Below are 23,829 nucleotides of genomic sequence, written 5' to 3' on the forward strand. Positions count from 1 at the left end.
TAAGTTCATTGGAGGGGGAAGGGCCGGTGGTGGCAGAAGGTTCAAGAGACCACAAAGAATCGAGGCTCTGATTGGTAACGCGCCATAACTGACGTCACAGGGCGAGTGACAAAACGTCTCATTCGTGGGCATTTTCTCTCTTCGCTCTGGGTATTCAGTCTTTGTTCTGGTCAGTCGTGCTGGTCCGTTCGTTCTTCGTTCTTGGCTCTTCGTATTGAGAGGTCCTGGTGGTCGTTGGCGTCGTCCCTGAATCTTTGGGTGCTCGGAGCTTGGAGCGGTGCTTGGTCCTTTGCGCTGCTTGTGGTGCGGGAGCGAGGATCGGTGCTGTGAGAGGGCGGGACCTTGTGTGCGGTCGACGAAGAGCTTGGAGTGGGGCGTGCAGCTGAGCGGGTCGCTCGGGGCCTGGTGGAGCGCGTGGGCGAAGCGGACGGAGGGTTCCTTCGCATCGGAGCTCGGAGCCGCGTTGGACGGCGGACACGACTACTGACATATAAGGCTGCACCCCACAGAACATTACATGACGGGACAGTTATTTTATGTCATTCATTTTCCTTTGTCTCGTATTCTGAAGTGAGTTGTGGGGACGTCCCAACCTAGGATTTATTTATCATCGCGTTTCCCTGTCCCGATATTTATTTTGAATAAACCCTTGTATTATTTTCCATTTCCTTTTAAACCCGGATTCCCGTTTGAGTTAATTTCCTCCAGGTACGCGCTCCGCTTCTTCCCCTTCATTCTTCCTCCCCGTGCTTGTAGTCAAATCCGTATTTGGTCATCGCCTCAATTCAGCCCTTTCGGTCATCTGCGAGCCCTGGTATTAATCGAAGGGATCTCGTGACAAAAAAAATAAAATAAAAAATAATGTATATATATTTATATATATATATATATATATGTGTATATATACATGTGTATATATATATATATGTGTATATATATATATATGTGTATATATATATATATATATATTGTTGTGGATATGAGAATTGTGTTTTTTATTGTTGTAAAAATATCACCCTCCTTCCTCCAGTTGTGTATAAAGGTCAAAGTGCGTCCCTTAGGTCATATACAATCACATTAGCCAATCATAGATTTCCCCCTTTGTTGGTCGTTATTTCCTTATTCTGTGTATTAGGTTAAGGCTTTGTCTTCCATTAATTAATACTCCATTGCACCGAATTCAAATAGAGTAGATTCCCTTTCATTTCCATTCCCAAAGCCTTGATTGCCAACTGCATTCGCCGCCATTGCCATGTGCTCCGGCTCGGAGAAGAAAGGCGTTTCTCCACCTCGTCAGAGAGTGGAGGAGTGAGTCGGCCCCGCTCGACCAACCCAGCCAAAGGGGTTTGGCTTGAGCGGGCGGAGAGAGAGCGATCGGGGAGGTTCGCAAAGGTTGAAGGGCGGGGCCTATATAACCCGCAGCGGGACGCTCCCCACGCCAGATGAGTTCTGAGTTCTGCAAAGAGACGAGCTTCAGAGAGAGACGGGAGACGCGTAAGAGGTGAGTCCAGATGAGCTACGGAGAGAGTCCTGAGAGCAAGCATTGAAAGAGTCCTGAGAGCAAGTAAGAGCAGTACCATGCAGCTTTGACTCCACCAGGCAGCGTTGGCTCCACCAGGCAGCTCCGACCCGTTACCCCGCGGGAGCCAGATTACGGTGGCATCGGTGGCCGTCGAGGTCCAGCCCGACGTACCGTGCGGGGTCAAGCTCCAGCCAGCTCCGTGCCTTCCTCTCCCTCCAGCCATACACCACCTGCCGTTCCTGTCATCATCCCCCGTGTAAGTGTGCTTGTAGTCTGTCTGTCTTGTCCTGGGGTATTAATTAAGACTGTAGGTAAGCTAGCGTTGCACTGTGTCTCCTTGATTCCTTCTGTCTTTATTTTATTATCTTTCCTTCTTCCTTGGTTATTTTGGTCCTGTAAATAATAGTAATAAATATAGTAGCATTTCCAACCCTTTTGCCTTCGTCTTCCTCTTCTTCACATCCTTGTCGTTTTGGTGATTTCCCAATTGAATACCGGTGGCACGATTTGGCCAACGTTTGAGGAATGGGGTCTAGTCTTGGTAAACGGCTCACACCGCAGTTCGCTTCGCTCGGCGCAACATCCATTACGCTGCGGCCGTGAGCGGGGGGTGTTCCTTCGATTACCGGGAAGCGCTGGTATTTAGGTCAGAGGACTTGTGGGCCTAAAACCCTACCCAGCGCCGACCGGGCGTGGCGTCATACCCCCGGGACCACGTCGGTCAGTAACAGACGAGGGGCTTAATCCCCCCTCGATAACGGGAACCGAGGCCCGACGTCGGGTTCCGCAACTATATATATATATATATATATATATATATATATATATATATATATATATATATATATATATATATATATATATATATGTATATATGTATATATAGATAGATAGATATATAGATATATAGATATATAGATATATATATATATATATAGATACAGTCACGTGAAAAAGTAAGTACACCCCATGTAAAGTTTTGACTTTTTCAACATACAGCTATTTGATCTTCATTTCAACAATATTGATATAATATAACAAATATCTAACAAATATATATATATATATATATATATGAAGACTTGGCATTTAATATGGAATATTTTTTTGTGAGGGTGAACTTACTTTTCAAGATGACTTAGAACCAAAAGTTCATTGGAATTATGTTGAAATTATTCTAGATTTTGTTAATGTGACTTGTAAAAGAAACAAAAACCACATTTGACAATTCGAAACAATAAATTGATCCTTGAAAGTGATGTAAACTGATATCGAACTCAATTCACGGACAGTACTGTTAAACTTCTGTGCGTTTTCCAGAAGTATCTCTTTATTTTGCACATTAGCCAAATTTTTTTTTAACAAAAGTTAAATTACGACTGGGATTACGGACAGTAAAATTACAGTTCAGTACTTCGTGTAACCCCCACGAGCATTCAGGAGAGCACGTACACGTTGAGGCATGCTGTTCACGAGATTTGCCAAGGTTTGGACAGGAATCGCTTGCCATGCAGTGACAATAGCCTGCTGCAATTCACGCACAGAGGTCGGCTGCTGGTCCAAGTGGTCGATTTGACGCGTTAATTCTGCCCACAAGTTCTCTATCGGATTCATATCCGGGGACATGGCAGGCCACTCCATATGCTCTACACCACGGTCAGCAAGAAAGTGTTGGATCATGCGAGCACGATGAGGCCGTGCATTGTCATCTTGGAAGACAAAGTTTCCTCAAAAGGCTGCATGAGCAAATGGAAGCAATGTTTCTTCCAGAATGGCCCTGTACTTGACCTGGTTCAGGTTTCCATTCAGAACAACCAGGTCAGTTTTGCCCCCTGCATGAAAAGCAGCCCAAACGGTCACCCCACCACCTCCAGCTTGGACTCTTGGCACTATACAATCCTTGTTGTAGGCTTCATGCACTTGTCTGCGCACTCGGACGTGGCCATCTTGACGATAGACCAGAAATCTAGACTCGTCCCTGAAGATCACGTGATTCCAGTGTCCTGGCTGCCATTGACGGTGCTTTCTGGCCCACTGCAATCGGCGCTGGTGGTGTTGTCTGGTCAGGCGTGGCTTTCTCAGGGGATGCCTGGCACGATAGCCTGCTTGAACCAGTCGTTGGTTGACTAGCCTTCTGGATACAGGTACATTTGTCAGTTGCTGCCACTCAGCCCTTACCCGATTAGGTGACTTGGTACGGCCATTGCGGACTGACCGGTGCAGCTGGCGATCATCCCTCCTTGTGGTTCTGCGGGGATGTCCTGGCCTCGGTATTGGAGTAGGGACACCCCTCTGAGCATTTCGTTTCAGGATCTTTGACACCTGACCTTGAGTGATGCCATACTGCCGAGCAATAGCACGCTGTTTCATGCCGTAATTTCGTAAAGCCACCACTCCATGACAAACAGCATTGTCGAGTTGACGGACCATCTCCAGAGGAAGCGGCAATAACTTTTGGAGATGTGCAGCAGTTGTTTTCCACTAATGCAGAACGCAACAACCCTTGTATACCCGACTGTGAAGCCAATCATCAAATGCACCTGTCCGTACATTTTGCCACGCCACCTGTGATATAATCCTGTTGTTGACTTCTTGCTGCGACAGACAATCAGTGACATGGTTCTTTTGACAAATAAATCACCGAAGTGCAAAAGAAACTCACCAGATTGATATACTGAGTTAAGAAAGTAAACCCAAGTCAAGAAAAAAAATATATTCCATATTAAATGCCAAGTCTGTGTGTGTATATATATATATATATATCTTAGATTCCACAATGTCAATAGAGCACTTTATACTGTCAAAAATGTTAATAGTGAGAATTATGTTTTGAGATCTCCATAATTGTGCCCTGAATTATGAGATGCCATTATGTAATCATACTTTCATAACGGTATCCCCATGTACGTAGTATGTGTTCTACATTAGCTGGTGGTCTTCTTCGTTCGTATGCAGCACAAGGCTAGGTGGCATCATCATTAGCTGAGTTTTTCCCACCGATGCAATGCCCTCTATTCGTTAGGGCAGGAATTTGGAATTTGTTAATGGTACTGGCTGTGGCTCACCTACTCTCCGCGAAAGACACCGTGTGATCTTTAACTTCAATCAACTAATACCATGAAATGGAATTCCCATTTAAGATCCATCCGAGGGTCGGCACACACATTGATGAATCACTCTGCCTGTGAAACATCAGAATGGCAGTTTATAGCTGGGTCGAGATTCAAACCCAGGCTAGACAGCTTCGAGGCGATTGTGCGTACCTCTTCACCATCCTCGGGTGGTGAATGCAATTTTAGTTATATAATTGAGGTTGGGATCATGAATAATTATCTTGGAACTGTTTCTGCTAGTTGAGGAATAAAAGGTCACTTTGCGAATTGTTTTGAGAGCGAAAAAATTTTTTTTGCGGTCTGGAACCATATAAAGTAGAAGGTTTGTAGAACACCTTTCCCCATGCAGTGTGTAAGTATAAAATTGAATTGAAATAAAATAATGATTTTAAAGGTTGTATTAAAAAAAACGTAAATGTTTAGCGCCATTGAAGCCGTCGTCTTATACACCACCTAATTTAACATGCCTAAGTACTGCAAACCTGGAGGTTTTTCGAAGTGAAAATGAGGTGCTTTGTGATCTGCAGTGGTCAATTATATAATTCAATTTAAATAAAATAATGATTGTAAATATCATACAAAAAATTGGTTCCTGAAATTACTGCCTTTGACACATTCCACCATGTCTATTACACTAACACGTGTTATGCCTGTTGTTTGTGTCCTTTATGAGGTCATGAAAAACAGTAAGTTTCCTGTTTGGAATTAGTTTCAATTTTGTTTGATGACCAGGCTGGAAGAGGAAAATAATTATTTAAATTCTCTCTGGGCCTATGCAATCACGACAAATTCAGAGCCAAAGTACTGCTCAACTGCAAGTTAATTTTCCAATTAATGTTCCAATTCGTGTTAAAAATGTAGAAGAATTAAACAAGTTGTTCCTCAGTTATTAACTGACTTTTGTTGCAGGACGAACGGGTAGACAGACAGAAGAGAGGCAATTGCTTTACCCCACTTTTTGCTTCACATGCGCAGGGTAAATATCCAAAATATTCAAGGTAAAGATATGTTCCAATACTTCAGGGTGTCTCCCAGGTGGTCTCGCAACGGGATATTTGTTTTCATATGCAATGCCGCAACTCGATTTAAACCACTCATCAGGCATAAGGGAAATGCCACCAGCCGCCATCTTGTTTTAGGCCAAAATAGAGGCATTTCTACATGACAGTCATCCAGCGGACAATTCATCGTCATTGCCAACCACACATAGTCAACTGTAGGTCACAGCTCAACAGTGCAGGTGAGTGAGCGACAATGATGGATGGCATCGCACGGGCATCGTAAATTGATGTTCAGAGATCGGGCTCATTGCTGCACATACATGTCTGGTGTGGTCAGGTGGGCACTTCCAGGTCATATCAAGGTGTGCTTCTCTTGGTGTGCTGCCGCGGAGAGCCTGAGAGCATGGTATAACGGAGTATTTTTGTTCATCATGGCCTCTTCCTAAGAGTGCAGTCAGCGTCACTTTTGATTGTAGTGAGTGAATGGAGTAAGGCCAGGCCACTGTGAAATTGTGCAACTTTACTCAAGGTCGAATCACTTTATGCAAGTTGGCATCGTCCGCTTGCCAAGTTGGGAGATGATATGTTGCGCACACCAGTGCAGCCATTATCAAAAGTGTAACATTGTCTGGAAGCACACTCCCAATCGTTTTTATTTTTAAAGTTTACACAATCTTTTGACACAAATACTTTTTGACGTATTACATTTTATCGGTAGAAATAAACTTTAACTTTAACTAATAATTTAATGATTTAATCATTTACTTTAACTTACGGTGTCATATTAGTTTCCCAAATCTTGCATATGAGTAGGGAAAGGTAATTTTTAAAACTAGCAACGGTACCCGCCCTATGGGCGGGGCTTCAATTAGGAGGCCCAAATGAAAAGGTAAAATATCAGAAATTGAAGGCTTTTTGTATTTTAAACGATTCATATAAACATCCGTTAAATCATATCACACGCAAATCATCAAAATCTAAACAGTATCTTACTATAATTCACCAAAGTCCCACAGTGATCGATACACTATGATCGTGATGATCGTGATCGTGATCGATAATAATCGAATGTACTCCCGATACGTGTGTAGCCTGTGGGACCAATCATTAGTCGCCGTCAGAGATAATGATATTGGTTCCACCCCTTTTGGCTTTATAAGCTACCTGTGCAGGGATATCGGAAGACTACTATTGCTTGGGTCCTCTGCGATAGTACATCCTGGTTGCCGCAGCTCGGGTGCTGTGCTTGGTTGCATCTGCTCAAGAAGTGTATTTCCGAGTTTTGGTACTCTCCAGTGAATTCCTGGCTGTCCAGTGGGTGTGTGCATGTAACCGGCACACGAAGAGGTACAGTGGAGTGTTTCCACCGTGTTCTGGGTAACCCCTGATCTCTTGTGAAAAGGATATTTGTTCAGTGCTGTCAGCTGCTGTTCTTTTGATAGGTTTTATTACTTGGCTGCTATTTGTCTTTTGGGATATTCAAGTTTAATAAAGTATTGTATTGTGCTCTCCTACCAAACTTTCAAATAAATTCCATTAATTTGAAATGTCTGTTCATTTAATTGAGCACTTACCTTTGGGGAATTGCCTTCAAATTACTTATTTAGGGTCTCCTACCCTATATGGGGGGAGTTGTGTAGTCTGTAGACACACTACCAGGAGCCCTGGACTCCCCTGGGTGTCACACGTGTTTCCTGCAGTTGAAATGGGTTGGAATTCTCTCAAGCACGGATTCAACCCGTGTCCTTATAAAAGGTCTTTGTCTGAGGTCACCGAGTCCGATCGGTGCAGCGATCGGTGCAGCCGTTTGTGTGGCACCCGGGAAAACAACATCGTCACAATGAAAACATAGTCACAATGAACGTTATGCGAACACGAATGTTATGCGGGAGTCCAAACCTGAGTGCTGGAGACCAAAGCTGAAATTGGGAAAACAAAATAGCCTATTTTACTCCTGGAGATCCCAGGATTATCCACCCAAAATATCGTTGCGATCGGTTCAGCCGATTTTGCGGTACCTTCGAACGGACAGACAGACAGACGGATGGACATTTGGTGAATTATAGTGAGATGTTTATGTTGCACTCAAGATCATATTATTGTATATTTTTATATATTATTTTTATTATTTATATATTATTTTTATTTTTTATGTATATATATTTTTACCCGCTTGAAATGCTCTTCTTTCAATGCATTTGTGGAGGCCATTTTTGGACATGCATTTAAATTAATATCTGCTTTGACACATCGATATCACTGTTTCCATTGCCGTTGTCAAATGGCCATCTTCTTCAATTTGTGTTCAGTTCATGGACTAAGTGAATACTTGATAATGACACAAAAGTTGCTAAAATGGAGTGTCATGATACTCTCTTATATACAGACTATACTGATTATTGATGTGGCATGAATCTTGAAACCTGTATTCAAAAATTGTCATTTCAAGAGATTTCTATCTTCTCAAGAGAAATAATTTCTGGAGAGTTTTTGCGAGCTCTACTCTCTTGGAATACGTGGAAGAGCATTTGTGTGCCGTTTCACCTCGGCTTATGAATTTTATTCTATTTTGCTGGAATGCATCCAAGTCTTGGGTACCTGCCAAGAGAGATGCCAATAACACGGTGAGCCAGCCATGGAATCTATCGCCTCCAGGGAAGCAAGATTGGAGGCAGCTGCACGAACCTGGATAGGGAACCAATACTCCATGAGCCCAGTGTAGGCCTCTACTATTGAATATAACTCTGGGCTTGTATCCAGGAGTCTGGGTCCCTACTCTGGGCTGCTACCCATCAGTCTGGGTCCCTACTCTGGGCTAGTACTAATGAGTCTGGATCCCTAGTCTGGGCTGGTACCCATGATTATGGGTCCCTACTATGGGCTGGTGTTGCTCTGGATCATATTATAGACTCATGGAGTTAGGGTCTGTACTTTGTGCTGGCAAACCTGCTTTCCATCTTTCTCCTCTGGAGATGATTGAGCCCAAGGCTATTTTTGTTATTGTTGACAGGAGGCCGAGTCCCATGGTCTGCTTCTCCCACATCACACACAAGTTGGTGGACTCTCAGTTTTCTGTCGCCTCACTTTTGGCTTCGCTTCTCCCAGCCTCTTGTCCTTTCGTCCTCAGGGCCAGCCTGACCAGTTCACGCATATTCTTCCAGAATCCCACACCTGGTTACTTTCTCCACTTCTAAGCTGATAGCTCATGTCCATTCCTTCATTCCACTACTTTCTCATCTGTGAAACTGTGTATATTGTTAAATGTGCTATGTCTGGTTCCCTTATTGTACCTCTGGGGACTATTGAGTGCAAGTCTTTCAAGAGTGCTGTCCACTGCCATGCTTTCTTGCACATCCACCTCTGCTCTTTTCTACTCTCGGCTTCATTCCTCAACAACCCCCTCTCCCAACCCTCCTTGTTTCCTTGAGCTACTCATCCACTCATTTACGATGTCTTGTCTCCCTGATCCCATTTGATCCTCTACCAGTCTGTGAAACTGCTGCTCTCTACGATTTAGTTTCACCATAAGCCTAGATTTCTGTATACAAAAAGTGTCACTTTATTGCATCACATGTTTTTGTATACAGTCGAATGTCATGGATGAGCAAGAACACTGAATTGATCAGGCCACAACAGTACATAAAGAACAGTAGAAACAGTAGGGAAACACCAACATCAGGATTGAACGACAAAATAGAGAGAGACTTGGACAATTAGGAGATGTGGGGAGGAATTTTTTTTTTTTTTTTTTTTTTTTTTTTTTTGTATACAAGATCGAGGCTCGTGAAAGAGCTAACATTAATCACACAAAAAGACAAACCGACACACTAAACACAAAAAACAAGGGGAGCGGTAGACAAGATGGGGAGAGAGGGGGAAGGACACAAAAGAGAGGGGGAAGGACACAAACACAACATTTGAGAGCAGGGACATCGGGAGGACTTGGGGGGAGGTGGGAGAGGATTAAAACATATGAACACTGCAAGGACTCTGGGGTGAATTACCGGGGGTAGAAAAGATCAAGGTTTTCGATGGGGGAAGATAAGAGATGGTGGTGAACAGCTGTTTTAAAGACCTGGAGGGAGGAGTGGGATTGAAGGGAGTGGGGGAGTTTGTTCCAGAGGCGGGAGAAAAGGGGAATGAAAGAGTGAAGGTGAGCAGAGAGCCTAGACTTTGGCAGTTTAACCAGAAGAGGGTTGCAGGCAGATCTTGTGCGACCTGAAGGAATATTGGGGGGACAGAGCACAGAGAGAGCTGGGGGAGCAAGGCCGGAGAGGAGTCGGTAGAAGACAGAAAGACCACCAACCTGCCTGCGGTGAGTGAGTGAAAGGCCCTCGGCGTTGACTACATCGCAGGAGATTCCAATGATTCTGAAAGCTTTGGCCTCAACAGCGTGAAGCCGAGCAAGGTGTGAGGCAGGAGCACCAGCCCAGAGGGGGGAACAGTATTCCATTGAGCTGCGGATGAAAGCCTTGTATGTGGTGAGGAGCTCAGGTGTGCCAAGGAAGGACTTCGCACGACGGAGGATGCCCAGTCGGCGACTGGCTTTGGAGGCCAGCTTGGAAATGTGGTTTTCCCAAGAAAGATCATGGCAGATAGTGAGACCCAAAAGCTTGAGCGACAGAACTTCTTGGAGAGGATTGTTGAGAAAGTAGATGGGAGGGTTGTCCAGTCGGTCCTTTCGGAGAGACATTGTAAGAGTGTGAGATTTGTCAGGATTGAAAGACATGTTCCACTTGTTTGACCAGTCTGTGATTTTGTCCAGGTCTGCAGAGAGTGAGGAGGCTGCAGACTGCCGATCTGAGGGATGAGGAATGGAGCGACAGAGAGTAGAGTCGTCAGCAAAGAGATAGAGAGGATTTTCAAGAGAGTCAGAGAGATCATTGATGAAGACCAGAAAAAGCACAGGGCCCAGAACACTACCTTGGGGGACTCCAGCCTGAACAGGAAGAGGAGATGAGAGAAACCCATTCAGGGCCACACGTTGACTACGACCAGAGAGGAAGTCCGCCAGCCATGCGTGGAGATTTCCATGGATACCAAAGGAGGAGAGTTTGGAGAGCAGAGCAGGGTGCCAGACCGTATCGAAGGCACGTGAAATGTCAAGGGAGACAGCTCTAATTTCCTGTTTGGCGTTGAGGACCTCCATCCATTGTTGAGAAAGCAGAAGCAGCATGTCCAGAGTAGAGTGACCAGGTCTGAAACCAAATTGATGATCAGAGATCAAGCCATTGGAGAAGAGGAAAGATTTAATATCTGAAGCAATGATGGATTCCATGACTTTGCTGATAATTGGGAGAAGGCTGATTGGTCTGTAGTTGCTGGGATCTGTTTTTGCACCTTTTTTGTGCAAAGCGGTGATGTTGGCTGATTTCCAAGCAGATGGCAGATGACCTTGAGCAAAAGAGAGGGTGAAGAGAACAGAAAGAGGGAGTGAAAGTGCAGAAGCACATGATTTTAGGACCCGTGGGCTGATGCCGTCAGGACCAGTTGCAGAATCAGAGTCGAGGGTTGCAAGAAACTTTTCCACCTTGTCGGGAGGAAAGGACACAGAGTCCAGGAGCAGCTGGGTACGACTGGGTACGGTGGGTACAGAGAGGGATGGGTTTGGGACACAAGATTTAGAGGCAAACACAGAGTTGAGGCATTCAGCTTTTTCACGTGCGGAGTCAGCCGTTAAGCCGTTTGAGGTGAGGGAGGGGATGGAGGGGGAACAAACACCAGAAACAGATTTGACCAGACGCCACCAGGATTTGGAAGAGGGAGACAGATAAGAGAGTTCGGTCTTGAGAATGGTGAGATATTGTTTCCTGGCTCTCCTGAGGGTGGACACACACTTGTTTCGGGCTTTGTGAAAGGAAATGAGATTTCCTTCCGTTGGATTTGCTTTCCAGGAGACGAAAGCAAGTTGTTTCAGGGCAACAGCCTCACCACAAGATTCCGTGTACCATGGACGGGAGGAAGGGTATGACAACTGAAATGAGGACATGAGGAACTGAACTGAATGAGGGGAAGGACAGGACATGGACAAGATGGATACAGAAGGAAACTTGCAGGAAGGAAAAACTGGAAATTTGGAAGGGGTTGGCTTGGGGTTCAGGAGTTAACGGGGTAGAAAAGATCATTGTTTTGGATAGGGAATTACCTGTCATGTTGATTAACAGATGTCTTGAAAACATAGAGGGAGGAGGGGAAAGGGGTGGGGGGAGCGAGATCCTCCATCAACACACATGGTCTACCATTAAACCCCCTTATGGTGAAACGACCTAAATCCAGGATCACTGCTCACCTCCACTCATTTTTTCCTCTTTTTTTCCATGGGGTGGGGGGGGGGGGGGGGGGGCGAGATCCTCCGTCAACACACTTGTCTACCATTATACCCCCTTATGGTGAAACAACCTAAATCCAGGATCACTGCTCACCTCCACTCATTTGTTCCTCTTTTTTCCTGTCTGTGGAATCAACCTCCACATCCTCTTCAATCTCATTCTTCCCTCCAGGTCTTCAAGACAGCTGTTCACCACACACAATCCGAAACCATGATCTTTTCTACCCTCATTAACCCCCCACCCCATCCCAAACCCCCTTCCTTCCAATTTTCCAGTTTTCCTTCCTGGGAGTTTCTTCGGTATCCACCTTGTCCACCCGATGCATCCTTTCCTGTCCCCCATTCCTCCCCAGACCCATTGTTTGTCCAAGTCTGCCTCTATATTGGCTTACACCTCTGCATTTGGTGTCCCCCCTCTCTACCTTTCCTTTTGTCCTGTTGTGTCCTGTTCTCTATTCAGTGTTCTAACTCTTCTATGAGCCTCGACTATGTATACAAAAAAGTCAATACCGCATGTGTGGAGTTGGCCTTGAATGTATACATCGGCAGAGTGTTTTGAGAGCAAGGTAGCATTTCAGACTGTATCCAAAACTCGAGATATTCGCATCGAGACAGCCATGGCCTCATTTCTGATATTGAGGACCTCCATCCATTTTTGCATCTCCAAGATAGTGACCTGGTCTGAATCCGAATTGTTGATCTGAGACGAGGCCGTTGGAGAAAAGGACGGATTTCATATCAACTGCGGTGATTGATTCCATGATCTTGCTGATGATTTCGAAGTAAGCTAATAAGTCTGTCGTTAAGGAGATTCGTTTTTGTATCTTGTTATGTAACAAGCAAGTTACCCACACACAATTCTAAATGAGGTTGATATGGGGGTGCCAAAAATGTAAATGGCATCTTCTATCTTGAGCTGGAAAGCTGGGAGCAACAATTCGCATTTATTGCCACATCTGATGCAATTTAAATTATCTAATGGCAGCGAGGTGTTCCATTTGAAATTATTTGTTCGATATATGTAGGTTTTTTGATGCCTGGGGTCCCTAATAAAAATTTCCAAGTAAATTGGCTGATTCCCAAGTGGACATAAAATTTCCAAATGATAGCGTGGAAAAAGCAGAAAGAAGAAGTGCAATAGCAGTAGAGCAGATTTTTATGACACATGAGCTGATGTCGTCCGGTCCAGTTGCAGAATCGGAGTCGAGGGTTGTCAGAATCTTTTTCACCTTCTCAGGTGTAAAATACACAGAGTTCAGGAGAAGTCGGTGAGTTGTTTAAGACACATTATTTGGAAGCAAACACAGAATTGAGTCATTCGGTCTGATTGTGAGCGGAGTCGGCTGCGGCGCCATTTGATGAGTGGGAATGGATGTTGTGGGAGCATACTCTGGAGACAGACCTAACAAGCACCAGCAGGTTTTAGAGGGAGACGAGTTTGAAAGTTCAATCTCGAAGTTGTACAGATGTCTTCTGGCTCTCCTGAGAGTTGGACACACTTGTTGCTGGCTTTGTGGAATGATCTGCCTAATTCGGTCGGATTAGGCTGCCAGGAATCTAAATGACCTTGGAGACTCATCAGAATTATTACGTCCAACTTAAGCTGATTTTGGCTAGTGTTTTAAGTGTCGGTAAACACGATGTTTTAAGGTTCTTTTTTTTTAATGAATATGAGGTATACAGTAATGAATAACCAATTTTTAAATAAAGAAAAACAGTCATTGCTTTCAAAGTGACTTTGTTGCCTTTAAAATAACTCAACAAGTTGGAGAAGGAAGTAATACCGGGTTGGAAAAGACAAACAACTTAGATCTGTAGAGGTAGACAAGGAGAGCCTTAGCAGAAGGCAGCTTACAATCAGATGACTGTCAGTTGTGCTTGATACGTTGCAGGTGTTCATATAGAGATTGCTCAGACTAATCCCTCACTTGTCATTCTTGGAAGTCCAACTTGGGTGCTGTGACTGGAAGAGAAACCAAACTGATAATCATTGAGCAGACAGAAGGGTGATGACAAAATAAGTATTACAAACAAAATCCAAGGTGAAATATTCACCACCCTCATGTTTATCCACTACATTTGGGTGTGCTGTATCATTATCAACTTTGTTGACATTTGGAGAGGAAAGTGATTTCATTGCCCTTTAATTTTTCAGGACAGAGTTGTGGAGAACGACTGGGTGGATTGAACGGCACCATAGAGAGCCCCGGGTTCCCGTACGGGTACCCAAACGGTGTAAACTGCACCTGGATTGTACAGGCTGAAGAACAAGCTCGAATCCAGCTATCCTTCAGCTCATTTGCTTTGGAGGAAGACTATGATTTTCTCGCCATCTATGAAGGATTGCCAAATGCTGGGAACCTGCGAACTAAGTAAGGAAATTGCATTTTTGTTATCCTTTGTTGACATCGCGCTTCAGGACACACATTTTAATGAATGTTTGACTTTCTAATGGGATAATATTCTGGTGAATGGAACTGGAAATTGTCGAATTGGATAATCAATGATGGCGTGAGTCATCGCTTTCGACAAATCTCTTCCCTTCGTTGGCATGCTCACTAAGCATCGTGCATTGTGCGATGGCTGTATAGGTAAAAATGAGTAGTGAGCAGGTTCCAATGAAGGGGAAAAACCTGCACAGAGAAGTGATTAAAGTGATAGAGGTGTGTGCTACCCCTCTCCCACTCTCTATGCCGATGAGCATCGTTGGCTGCAGGTGCAGTAAATGCAGCGTGAAGTCTGATGCACAAAGGCGCAGCAGACTGGCCAGGTCGTCGGTATTATGATGTCTGCCCTTGATGTCCAAAGTGGACACAGCTGTCTGCAGATGCTGCGCAGTGATGCCTAAATTGATAGCGCTGCCTAAGTTGACCTACAGGTGCAGTTTGATATCTGAGTGTCCTTTCATAGCCCTGGCCGAAGGAGGCTTCCCCCACAAGGAAGTGGGTTACGTTACCCCGGACAAGGGGCCCATATCAGGTACCGTCAGCCGGAGCCAGCTGAGCCCGGGACTCACATAGGGCAGGGACGTCACTCCCTGAGGTAGCTGCAAAACAACTACCCTGCTACCCAAGGATAATCAATAGAGAGTCTTGAGGATGTTAAACCTCCCCTGGTATATTTCAAGGGATACAACACAACACACAACATGCATTTTAAGGCCATTTTCCCTGCAAGAGTGGGTGTTAGCCTATATTTTTATATATTTCAAGGGATAATGGATAATGGGATAAGGATATAAGGATATTATAAGGATATGGATATTATATAAGGATATCCTTATAAGGATAAAGATATTTCAAGGGATAATGAAAAAAAATCCTGAATGAATGGGTTTAACACTGGTCCTTGAAATGTAGAGCATTTATGCTTCCTTTACATGTACTTGTTATGCGCCATCGGTAGATTTGCGCTATCGACCGATCGCGCTGCGCTATCGATGGATCCATCGTTCGTGCAGGCATCACCCCCCCCCCCCCCCCCTCAGATCCACCAAACTCCCAGACACAGAGCAGACACTCTATACAATACACTATTTAAATTGACAGGTGCCAAGTGGTGGGGGTGGGTAGGAGGATCCATGTACTACTCCTCCATTGTTCTCACAACAAACACAACTAACCCTTTTCCCTTCCCAAAGCCTCCCCATGCGGCCTACACTCTCCTTGAAAAGTGGAGTCACAACCAATTTACGTGGTTAAATAAATTACGCCTTCCTCTCTTCCAAGCTCTCCTTAAATCTCAATGTGTTAAAGCTTAATAAGTTAATGTTTTCATCATTAACCCCCCATGGGACATACAATATCCCTACCAAGTTTGGTGGCAATCACTCAAGCTGTTGCAGAGATCCACCACACCCTATTCCAAATTCCCTTAAATTGAATAATCTATAAAGGCTAATAACAATGTTTTCACCATAAATCTCCCAAGAGCACTGTGCCCCATATGGCTGACGTGAATAGCTGGACCCTGATATGGATACCCCATCCCCAATACCCACCCCTCATACCTACTTCCGCCCTCCAACGCTCGTTCCTATATCACCACCCCTCTCCCATGACACTCTCCAAGAAGCCCCCATTGTGTCTATCAAGTTTGGTGGCCCTCCAATGCTCTGTTCTCAAGATCCACAAGACATCATTCTAATAAGGGTTACTCAAGACCAAACACGCTGCATATGGACCATGCCCCTACAAATCAAGTTTGTTTAGCAGACGATGAACGGTTCCGGGTGACTGCTGAAAACAAAAGTCATCAAAGTGACGTCAGTAATCAAAATATTTCTGCAGTCAAGTTTAATGGATCAACTCAGACACAAAAATAGGTTAAAACTGTAAATGTGAGAGATAGGGCCTGATGTAGGCTGACGTAAGTTGGCATGAAAAAGCATCAACAGCAGCATGCAGTGAATAATAAATAATAAAGTAGTATCCTAAAGCAATTTAACAAGATGCAATTTAATAAGGCGAGGGTTACAAGTTGCAAATGATCCAGATCATAAAGTGACAGTAAATAAGAATTTCTCTAAAAATTTTTTTATTGCAATCGAGTTTAGTCGGTCAATATTGATTACATAAACTACAAGGGAAAACCTAGCAGATGGTAAGGGAAAGGGGCTAGGCCTCTGAGCATATGTTCCCTTGTATCTCTACTATGAGAGAGCCATTTGTCTGTCTGTGTATTGTATTGCCATTTTTTCCACAGAGATGGCAAAATGGATCTTCGTCAAACTTTCAGGTGTTCATTGGTAAGAGCCAGGGAGTGTTTTGGGAAAAGAAATTTCTTGAAAATTTTGAAAAAAAACGTTCGATATTTTTTTAGTTTTAAAAAAAATGCTCTATTGTGCCTGAGCCTTTTAGTCAGGTTCACTGTTTTTTCGTTCAAAATTTTGGTAGATTAGCAAAACTATACATTTCTGGAATACTCAGAGCATGAGGAATCCAAAAATTAATGTTTACATTTGCGTAGACACCTTTGCGAAAATGACCCTCAGGACAGTGATGAAGATCTGTAAAAGCATATTCCTGAACGGTGTAGACCTCGTAGATCCTGTGTATAGGACCTATAGTTCAATCTGATACTAACAAGGCTGCTTTCTTGCTTTATAAACCCATACCTATAACTTCAAAGGACTTGCAATATCATGTATTATGTAATACAGTTATATCACAAATATAAAGACAATGGTTTTCAATTACCTTTGTTTGTTGCTTTTCTATAATCCTGAGCACTATTTTGAGGCCTTTATTGGATTCCTTAACCCAGAAAACATAGGATTAGCATATTTAATTAAGTTTCTAGGTTCACTAGAAGCCGAGATAGCGCAAAATATGTATTTTATGGCGGCCATTTTGAAAATCCAAAATGGCGGCCATGCAGGTGTCTGTGCAAATGCCAACATTGATTTTAGGATTCTCCATGCCCTGATGATTCCAAAAATGTACAGCTTTGCTAATCTCCCAAAATTTTGAACGAAATTAGATTTGTTAACATAGTGAACCTGACTATCTTCATCACCGTCCTGAGTGTCATTTTCGCAAAGGTGTCTACGCAAATGTAAACATTAATTTTTGGATTCCTCATGCTCTGAATATTCCAAAAATGTATAGTTTTGCTAATCTACCAAAATTTTGAACGAAATTATATTTGTTAACATAGTGAACCTGACTATTTGTAGCTATGTTAAAGCTAATATTAATTAGTGGGTATAGGCGTAGCTTGGTGTTGGCTTAGCGGTTCGGGTGCTGGCTTGGGATCCTAGGATCCTGGGTTCGAATCGCTGAATTAACGCCAGGGGGGTTGACTCGGCCTGTCATCCTTCCGAGGCTGGCAAATTGAGTACCAGTTCACTGGTAATTCCCTGTGTCGCAAGAGGCGACTAACAGGGTTGGTGGCAGGAATAGCATCCGGCCATAAAACATTGCTTCAAAAAGGGGACCACGGTGCCCAAGAAAGGCCAACCCCTGCTCTGCGGGGAAAAATGGCCTCTATAGGTGGTTCAGTGGGTGTAGGGAAGTGGTTTACGCACTCACAAAAATAATAAAAAACACTAAATTGGTTTCTTCAAAATGCCAACAGGATTTCGAACGTCACAATTGGGCAATGCCGGGCACTGCTAGTACTAGATGCAAGGGACAGACATACAGGCAGGCAAACAGAAAAATGGAATGTGACAATAAGGGCAGCTTAGCATACTTTGCCTGGTGTGAAACTGGTTAGAAACTGGAATCTGAGAAAAGGAACGGGAAGAGGAGACAATAAAGATGAAACGAGATTTGGGAAGGAGAGAGGATAAAAGTAAGATGGAGGAGTATTTTGAGTGGAGCCATCGACAGATTTATGGGACCAATGATCAACAGGTGTATGGGACCAATGATTGTGTGTGAAGAAAGGGGGTCAAATTCTCATACTCTGCCATCTTTGTATCGATGATGTGTAACACATTCGAACCTAGCTCGTGAGCTTTCCACCTGACTTTAATGTGCAAATCAATCACAATAGTCCACCACTTTGGAATCTTCATGGATTTGTCTTGTAGAATAACAAAACTATGGAAGACAAAACACAGATCATGGATGCATTATTTTCTATTGTATTGGTGGAGAAAAAGTTTCACAATGAAGGGAATGATTTGAAGCGCTGAAACAGTGAAGGGAATGATTTGAAGCGCTTAAACAATGAAGGGAATGATTTGAAGCGCTGAAACAGTGAAGGGAATGATTTGAAGCGCTGAAACAGTGAAGGGAATGATTTGAAGCGCTTAAACAATGAAGGGAATGATTTTGAAACAAACTCAATTTTCAATGTGGAATCCTAACATGTTGAAGAATTCTGCTCATTGAAAGAGATTCAAGGAAGCCAGTTGGTTGTAATCTCCTTGCGTGGCTATCACAAGATGGGACGAGGCTCTCCCAGGACCCATGGAAGGGTCCATATTGTTTTGTTGTTAGGATTTAGTTTCAAGTACCAAGTTGTGATGTTTTCTAGTTTAATCACCAGAACATTGGAACATTTTAATCTGTTTGGTTTCACATCTTTGCTCCAAGGTCTCTTTTAAAGATTTCCACTATACCTTGGAGAGGCAGTCAGTGTACATTGATTGGTGTCTTTGCTTGAGTACTGGTCTAACAACGCAGTGAGCCCAGGGTTGAAGCTCGTGTTATTTTTGTTTTCCTGTTTTCCTTGTCAAAAACGGAATGCATGGAAAAAGAAGTGGAGGACTCTTCCCTAGGCCCGAGACACTGCAAAATATAAACGAGAAAAAGAGCAATCGGAGATTGCAAACCCTCGCCAGGATGTATTTTCAGTGGTTTTTCAAGGCTTTTGTGTTAAAACAAATATGGCGGCCGAACCACGTGACCGATGACGTCTTTTTTTTTCTAAACTAATTTATTCCTAAATTATGCTCAATAAATTTCATCTTGATCGGATGAAGTTTTGTACTTGTCGAATTATGACGTCATAATGGAGGCACCTATGACATCATTAATATATTTTATTCTGCTTGGAGAGTTCTTTACAATGAGCCGTGTCAATTTTTATTATATTCAGTGCTTTCGGAGATAGAGGTGCAAATCTTTTCGTTTTTTTCCAAGATGGCGGCCGAACCACGTGACCGATGTCATTTTTTTTTTCTCCACCAGTTTATGCCGACATGGCGCTCAAGAAATTTCATCTTGATTGGATGAAGTTTTGTACTTGTCGAATTATGACGTCATAATGGAGGCACCTATGACATCATCATTAACATATTTTATTCCCCATGGAGAGTTCTTTACAATGAGCCATGTCTCAATTTTTTCCTATTCAGCGCTTTCGGAGATGTAGAGGTGCAATTTTTTTTAGATTTTTCCACGATGGTGGCTGAACCACGTGACCTATGACGTAATAATTATCATTAAAAAATTATACAGGTGGAGTTGCACCTATGGTGAAAATTTCCTGTCAATCGGACCAACGGTTGCAGAGAAAATCATATTTATTCTGTGCGGACAAACAGACAGACAAACAAACAGACAAACGGACTCAAATGCAATAACCTCTCCTCAGGCGTGGGTAACTAGTTGCAATTGGTATGAGAAGCTTCTTCTGGAACATGAGGTTTTACAATCTTTTCACATTGCTCTTTGTTTTCCTGCATTGTGCACTCACTCCGTCCTTGCAGTGTAATTTGGATTCACATTGAGCATTAAGGAGTTTTTTCCTTGAGGACATGTGTTTTCATCGTTTGGTTCTCCACAACAAACCAAGCAAAGGACATTCACTTTAAAATGCGTGCACACAGCAAAAAAAAAAAAGAAGTAGTTGGAAGCCTTGGGCATCGTCTCCACATCTCTATGGTGAGCTACTGCTGAAGGATATCTGTTTGCAGTTAATTGACGTGTGAGCAGACGGCTGGCATCCCTCGTGTGTGCTTCGGGTGCTGATTATATTGGGAGCAGGCGAGGCTCTGTGTGCCATCTCGTCGATTTAGCGCTAATACCCCAAAACAAAATTGGCACTCTTCATTTGTCTACAGCTGTGGGCAATAATCAGTGTTGGCGAATAACAGATGCTTGGGATCCTATGCCCCGTCTTGTCAAACTCCGACTCGCATTTGGTCTGCAGCGTTGTGAACCTACAGTGGCCTCGGTATCGCGTATCAAGTCCTCTTTTGCCACGTGACATCATCTCTACATGTTGACCACACAACTCGAGCATTGGGAACACCGATCAATAGCTCGTGTTCAGCTCGCTCGGGGTTTGTCTCTCCAACAGTACAGGCAATAATTTATTTTGTGAACGTATGCTGCAGATTTGCACAGTTGGCCTTCTATTTTTACGTTGAGGGCCATCACCTCCAACAGGTAAAACGGTTAAAATGACCAAGTTCAAATAAGGCACAAAAAACACCGGGAATGGGCAAATTGAGTGGAAAACAAAAAACATTTGCTTGTTTGTTTGTTAATATTTTTGCAGTGTCAATTTCTCAATTTATTATTTATTTATTTTTGAAAGAGCACTGTTTAAGCATATTTCCTTCTGTATCATAGCAACGAAAGAAGAAAGGAATTTTTTGGTCTGATTTGGCCTTTTTTTTTTGGCCTAATTCTGAAGGACAATTTTTCATGGGTACGAAATTATTCACTCAGATGAACTGGATAAAAAAAAATGTCTAAAAAAAAACCAAACTTATTGACACAATATAAAATTGAGCCGTTTCCATGGCAATCTATCAACAATTGAACAATTGCCCCTATATCAGTAAATCAGGCACATCCCGCTAAATCGAAACAAAACTGGTATCAACATAGAGGTTATGCATTTCACTTTTAATACCTGATGTTGTTATATTAATTAGCTCATTTGCATAATCATAAATATTCATTAAAATTAGAAATGTTGCTTAAAATTCGAAAACTCTCAACTGAAACACTTCTCCGAAATTACATGAGAGGTTTATTCAAATCAAAATCTGCAACAATGCATTTCAAATTCAAAGCAATTACAATGATACCCCATTTCGTACTATAGAATATGAATAATTAGCGTAGCCAAATCGAACAATATGGCCACGATGGCCCTCAAAAAGCCATGCTCTTCTCTTCGAGGCTATCGTCACTTCTCGATGAAATTAATTTTCTGATTTTCAATTTTTTCATCAGATTTGTGACTATGTGGATCTGAAAAACCAAGATAGCCTGTATATCATAAAATAAATAATGTTTGACCAGTGGAATCTGTAGATTACACATCATACTGACATTTCAGAGTGTAACCAAGAATTAGAAACTTACAAGAGCAAGTGATTTTTCAAAATGTTTTTGTTATATTTTTCTTCTAAGCGTACAACTACAATAGTGACGACATAATGGAGCAAGAACAGAAGAGGAAAACTAGAAAATGGGGGGCAGAAGGGACCAGAGGCTCCACCTCTAGGAAGCGGTACATGTGTGTTGTATATTTCAAGGTGTAAAATGTGACATATTTACCATGTTATCTAATCTCCATGAGAGACATCATCAGAGACGATCAGAATCAGTTGGTTAGAAGACTTGAGTGGAGTCTGCTTGTGATCTGATACCAGATGAATTCAGCGATGAACTCGAATATCATCGAGACTGATATCGGCGCTTCACAAATAATCTTGATCGATTGCACAGGTCTGAACCAAGATCAAGATGCTCAAATGAATCACGCTTAGACTAGAGGTGATCAAGTCAAAGAAGAGAGCATTGCAATAAAAAGGTCGGGATCTTGGACAACGGAGTCAACCTCAAAATGAGTGATGGATGGAGAACAGTTCTTAAATGTTCAGAAAAGAAAAACGACGAAGTTGTTGAGAAGAATAAGAGGCGATGACCTGTTTGCAGCAGAAGCGCATTTTCATGCAAGCTGTTGGGAAAAATAGAAATAAGATCCCTAACGTTGGAGAAGTGTAGACAGTAAACCAAAGCTACATCAAGAAAAGCTAGAAGAAAGCACATGAGTGTGCATTCAGCTGGGTGTGCGACATAATTTCGATGGAAGTTGTGCATGACAGAAAGATTGTTGAGCTCAATGATTTATGTCATCAATTAAATAAATGAACAGGATTATATGACTATTTAATTGACATGTCGGAAAATTCCACGCCCAGACCAGGAATCGAACCCAGGTCCTCTGTTGAACCGTAGCAGAGCACCGATACGGTTAACCAGAGGACATGCGTTCGCCCCTTGGTCTGAGCCTGTAATTTCCCCACATATGTCGATTAACTATTTATATGATCTGTACATTTCATCTTTAGAAAAAACATCTTTTCCCAACTCCATGCATCGAAGTGAGAAGGTGAAAGCAAAATTTGAGCACACCCCTGTCGAGAAGATAGCGTTTTGTCCCCTAAATATCACGAGAAGGTTCACCTCAAATTTGGTTAACAACTTGGATATGAAGTTGGAAACACTGGTGCAGTGGGTATTTCTGCAAGGAACTAAAGATAATTTGGCACAAGTTGCAAGATCTTTACGACACGTAAAGTTCTCAATGCTTATGGTCACCTCCAGTGGACCCAAACTGCTGACGATATTGAGGACATATTCCACCAGAGCTGATATTCCACCAGAGTCGAGCAATTTCCTGAAATATGTTACAGCTGCAAAAGATAAAGAAATGTCAAAAAGCTTGTAAGCTCAATCCGACAGGACATACTGTCATGTGAAAAAGTAAGTACACCCCATGTAAAGTTTTGACTTTTTCAACATATTTCAACATACAGCTATTTGATCTTCATTTCAGCAATATTGATAGATAAAGGTGATATAATATAACAAATATCATGAAACATTTACATTTTGTAGTCCATTGTATAATTTTAATAAATAGAAATGCAAATTTCACATGTGGAAAAAGAAAGTACACCCTTGGCTCTAATAGGTGGTATTGCCCCCTTTGGCAGAAACAACCACAAGTAGGCGTTTCTTATAACTGTCCACCAGTCTCTGACATCGACTGGGAGAAATTTTTGCCCACTCCATGCAGAATTCTTTCATCTGTGCAATGTTTGAGGGGTTTCTTGCATGCACAGCTCGTTTCAAATCCCCCCCACAACATCTCGATGGGATTTAGATCCGGGTATTGACTTGGCCATTCCAGAACCCTCCATTTCTTTATTTTCAGCCATTCCTTGGTGGATTTACTGGTATGTTGAGGGTCATTGTCATGTTGCAAGGTCTACCCTCGGTTGAGCTTCAACTTTTCGATAGATGGCCTCACATTATCCTCAAGCACCCTCTGGTACAATGAAGAATTCATAGTGGATTTTATGATGGTGAGCTGCCCAGGCCTTGATGCAGCAAAGCTGCCCCAAACGATAATATTTCCACCACCATGCTTTACAGTTGGTAT

The 23,829-nt window shown here is 42.8% G+C and overlaps 1 protein-coding gene across 1 annotated transcript in view; it reads left to right on the top strand.

Moving 5' to 3' along the window:
• Positions 1-23,829, top strand: part of LOC137422386 (CUB and sushi domain-containing protein 3) — a 1,172,941-nt gene that overhangs the window by 106,903 nt on the left and 1,042,209 nt on the right. Inside the window, 1 exon segment of the mRNA XM_078772588.1 lies at positions 14,120-14,336. Coding sequence (XP_078628714.1) covers positions 14,120-14,336 — 217 coding nt within the window.

The sequence above is a fragment of the Myxine glutinosa genome, chromosome 2 (assembly GCF_964187855.1).
Source record: "Myxine glutinosa chromosome 2, kmMyxGlut1.1, whole genome shotgun sequence".
Classification (NCBI taxonomy): Eukaryota; Metazoa; Chordata; class Myxini; order Myxiniformes; family Myxinidae; genus Myxine; species Myxine glutinosa.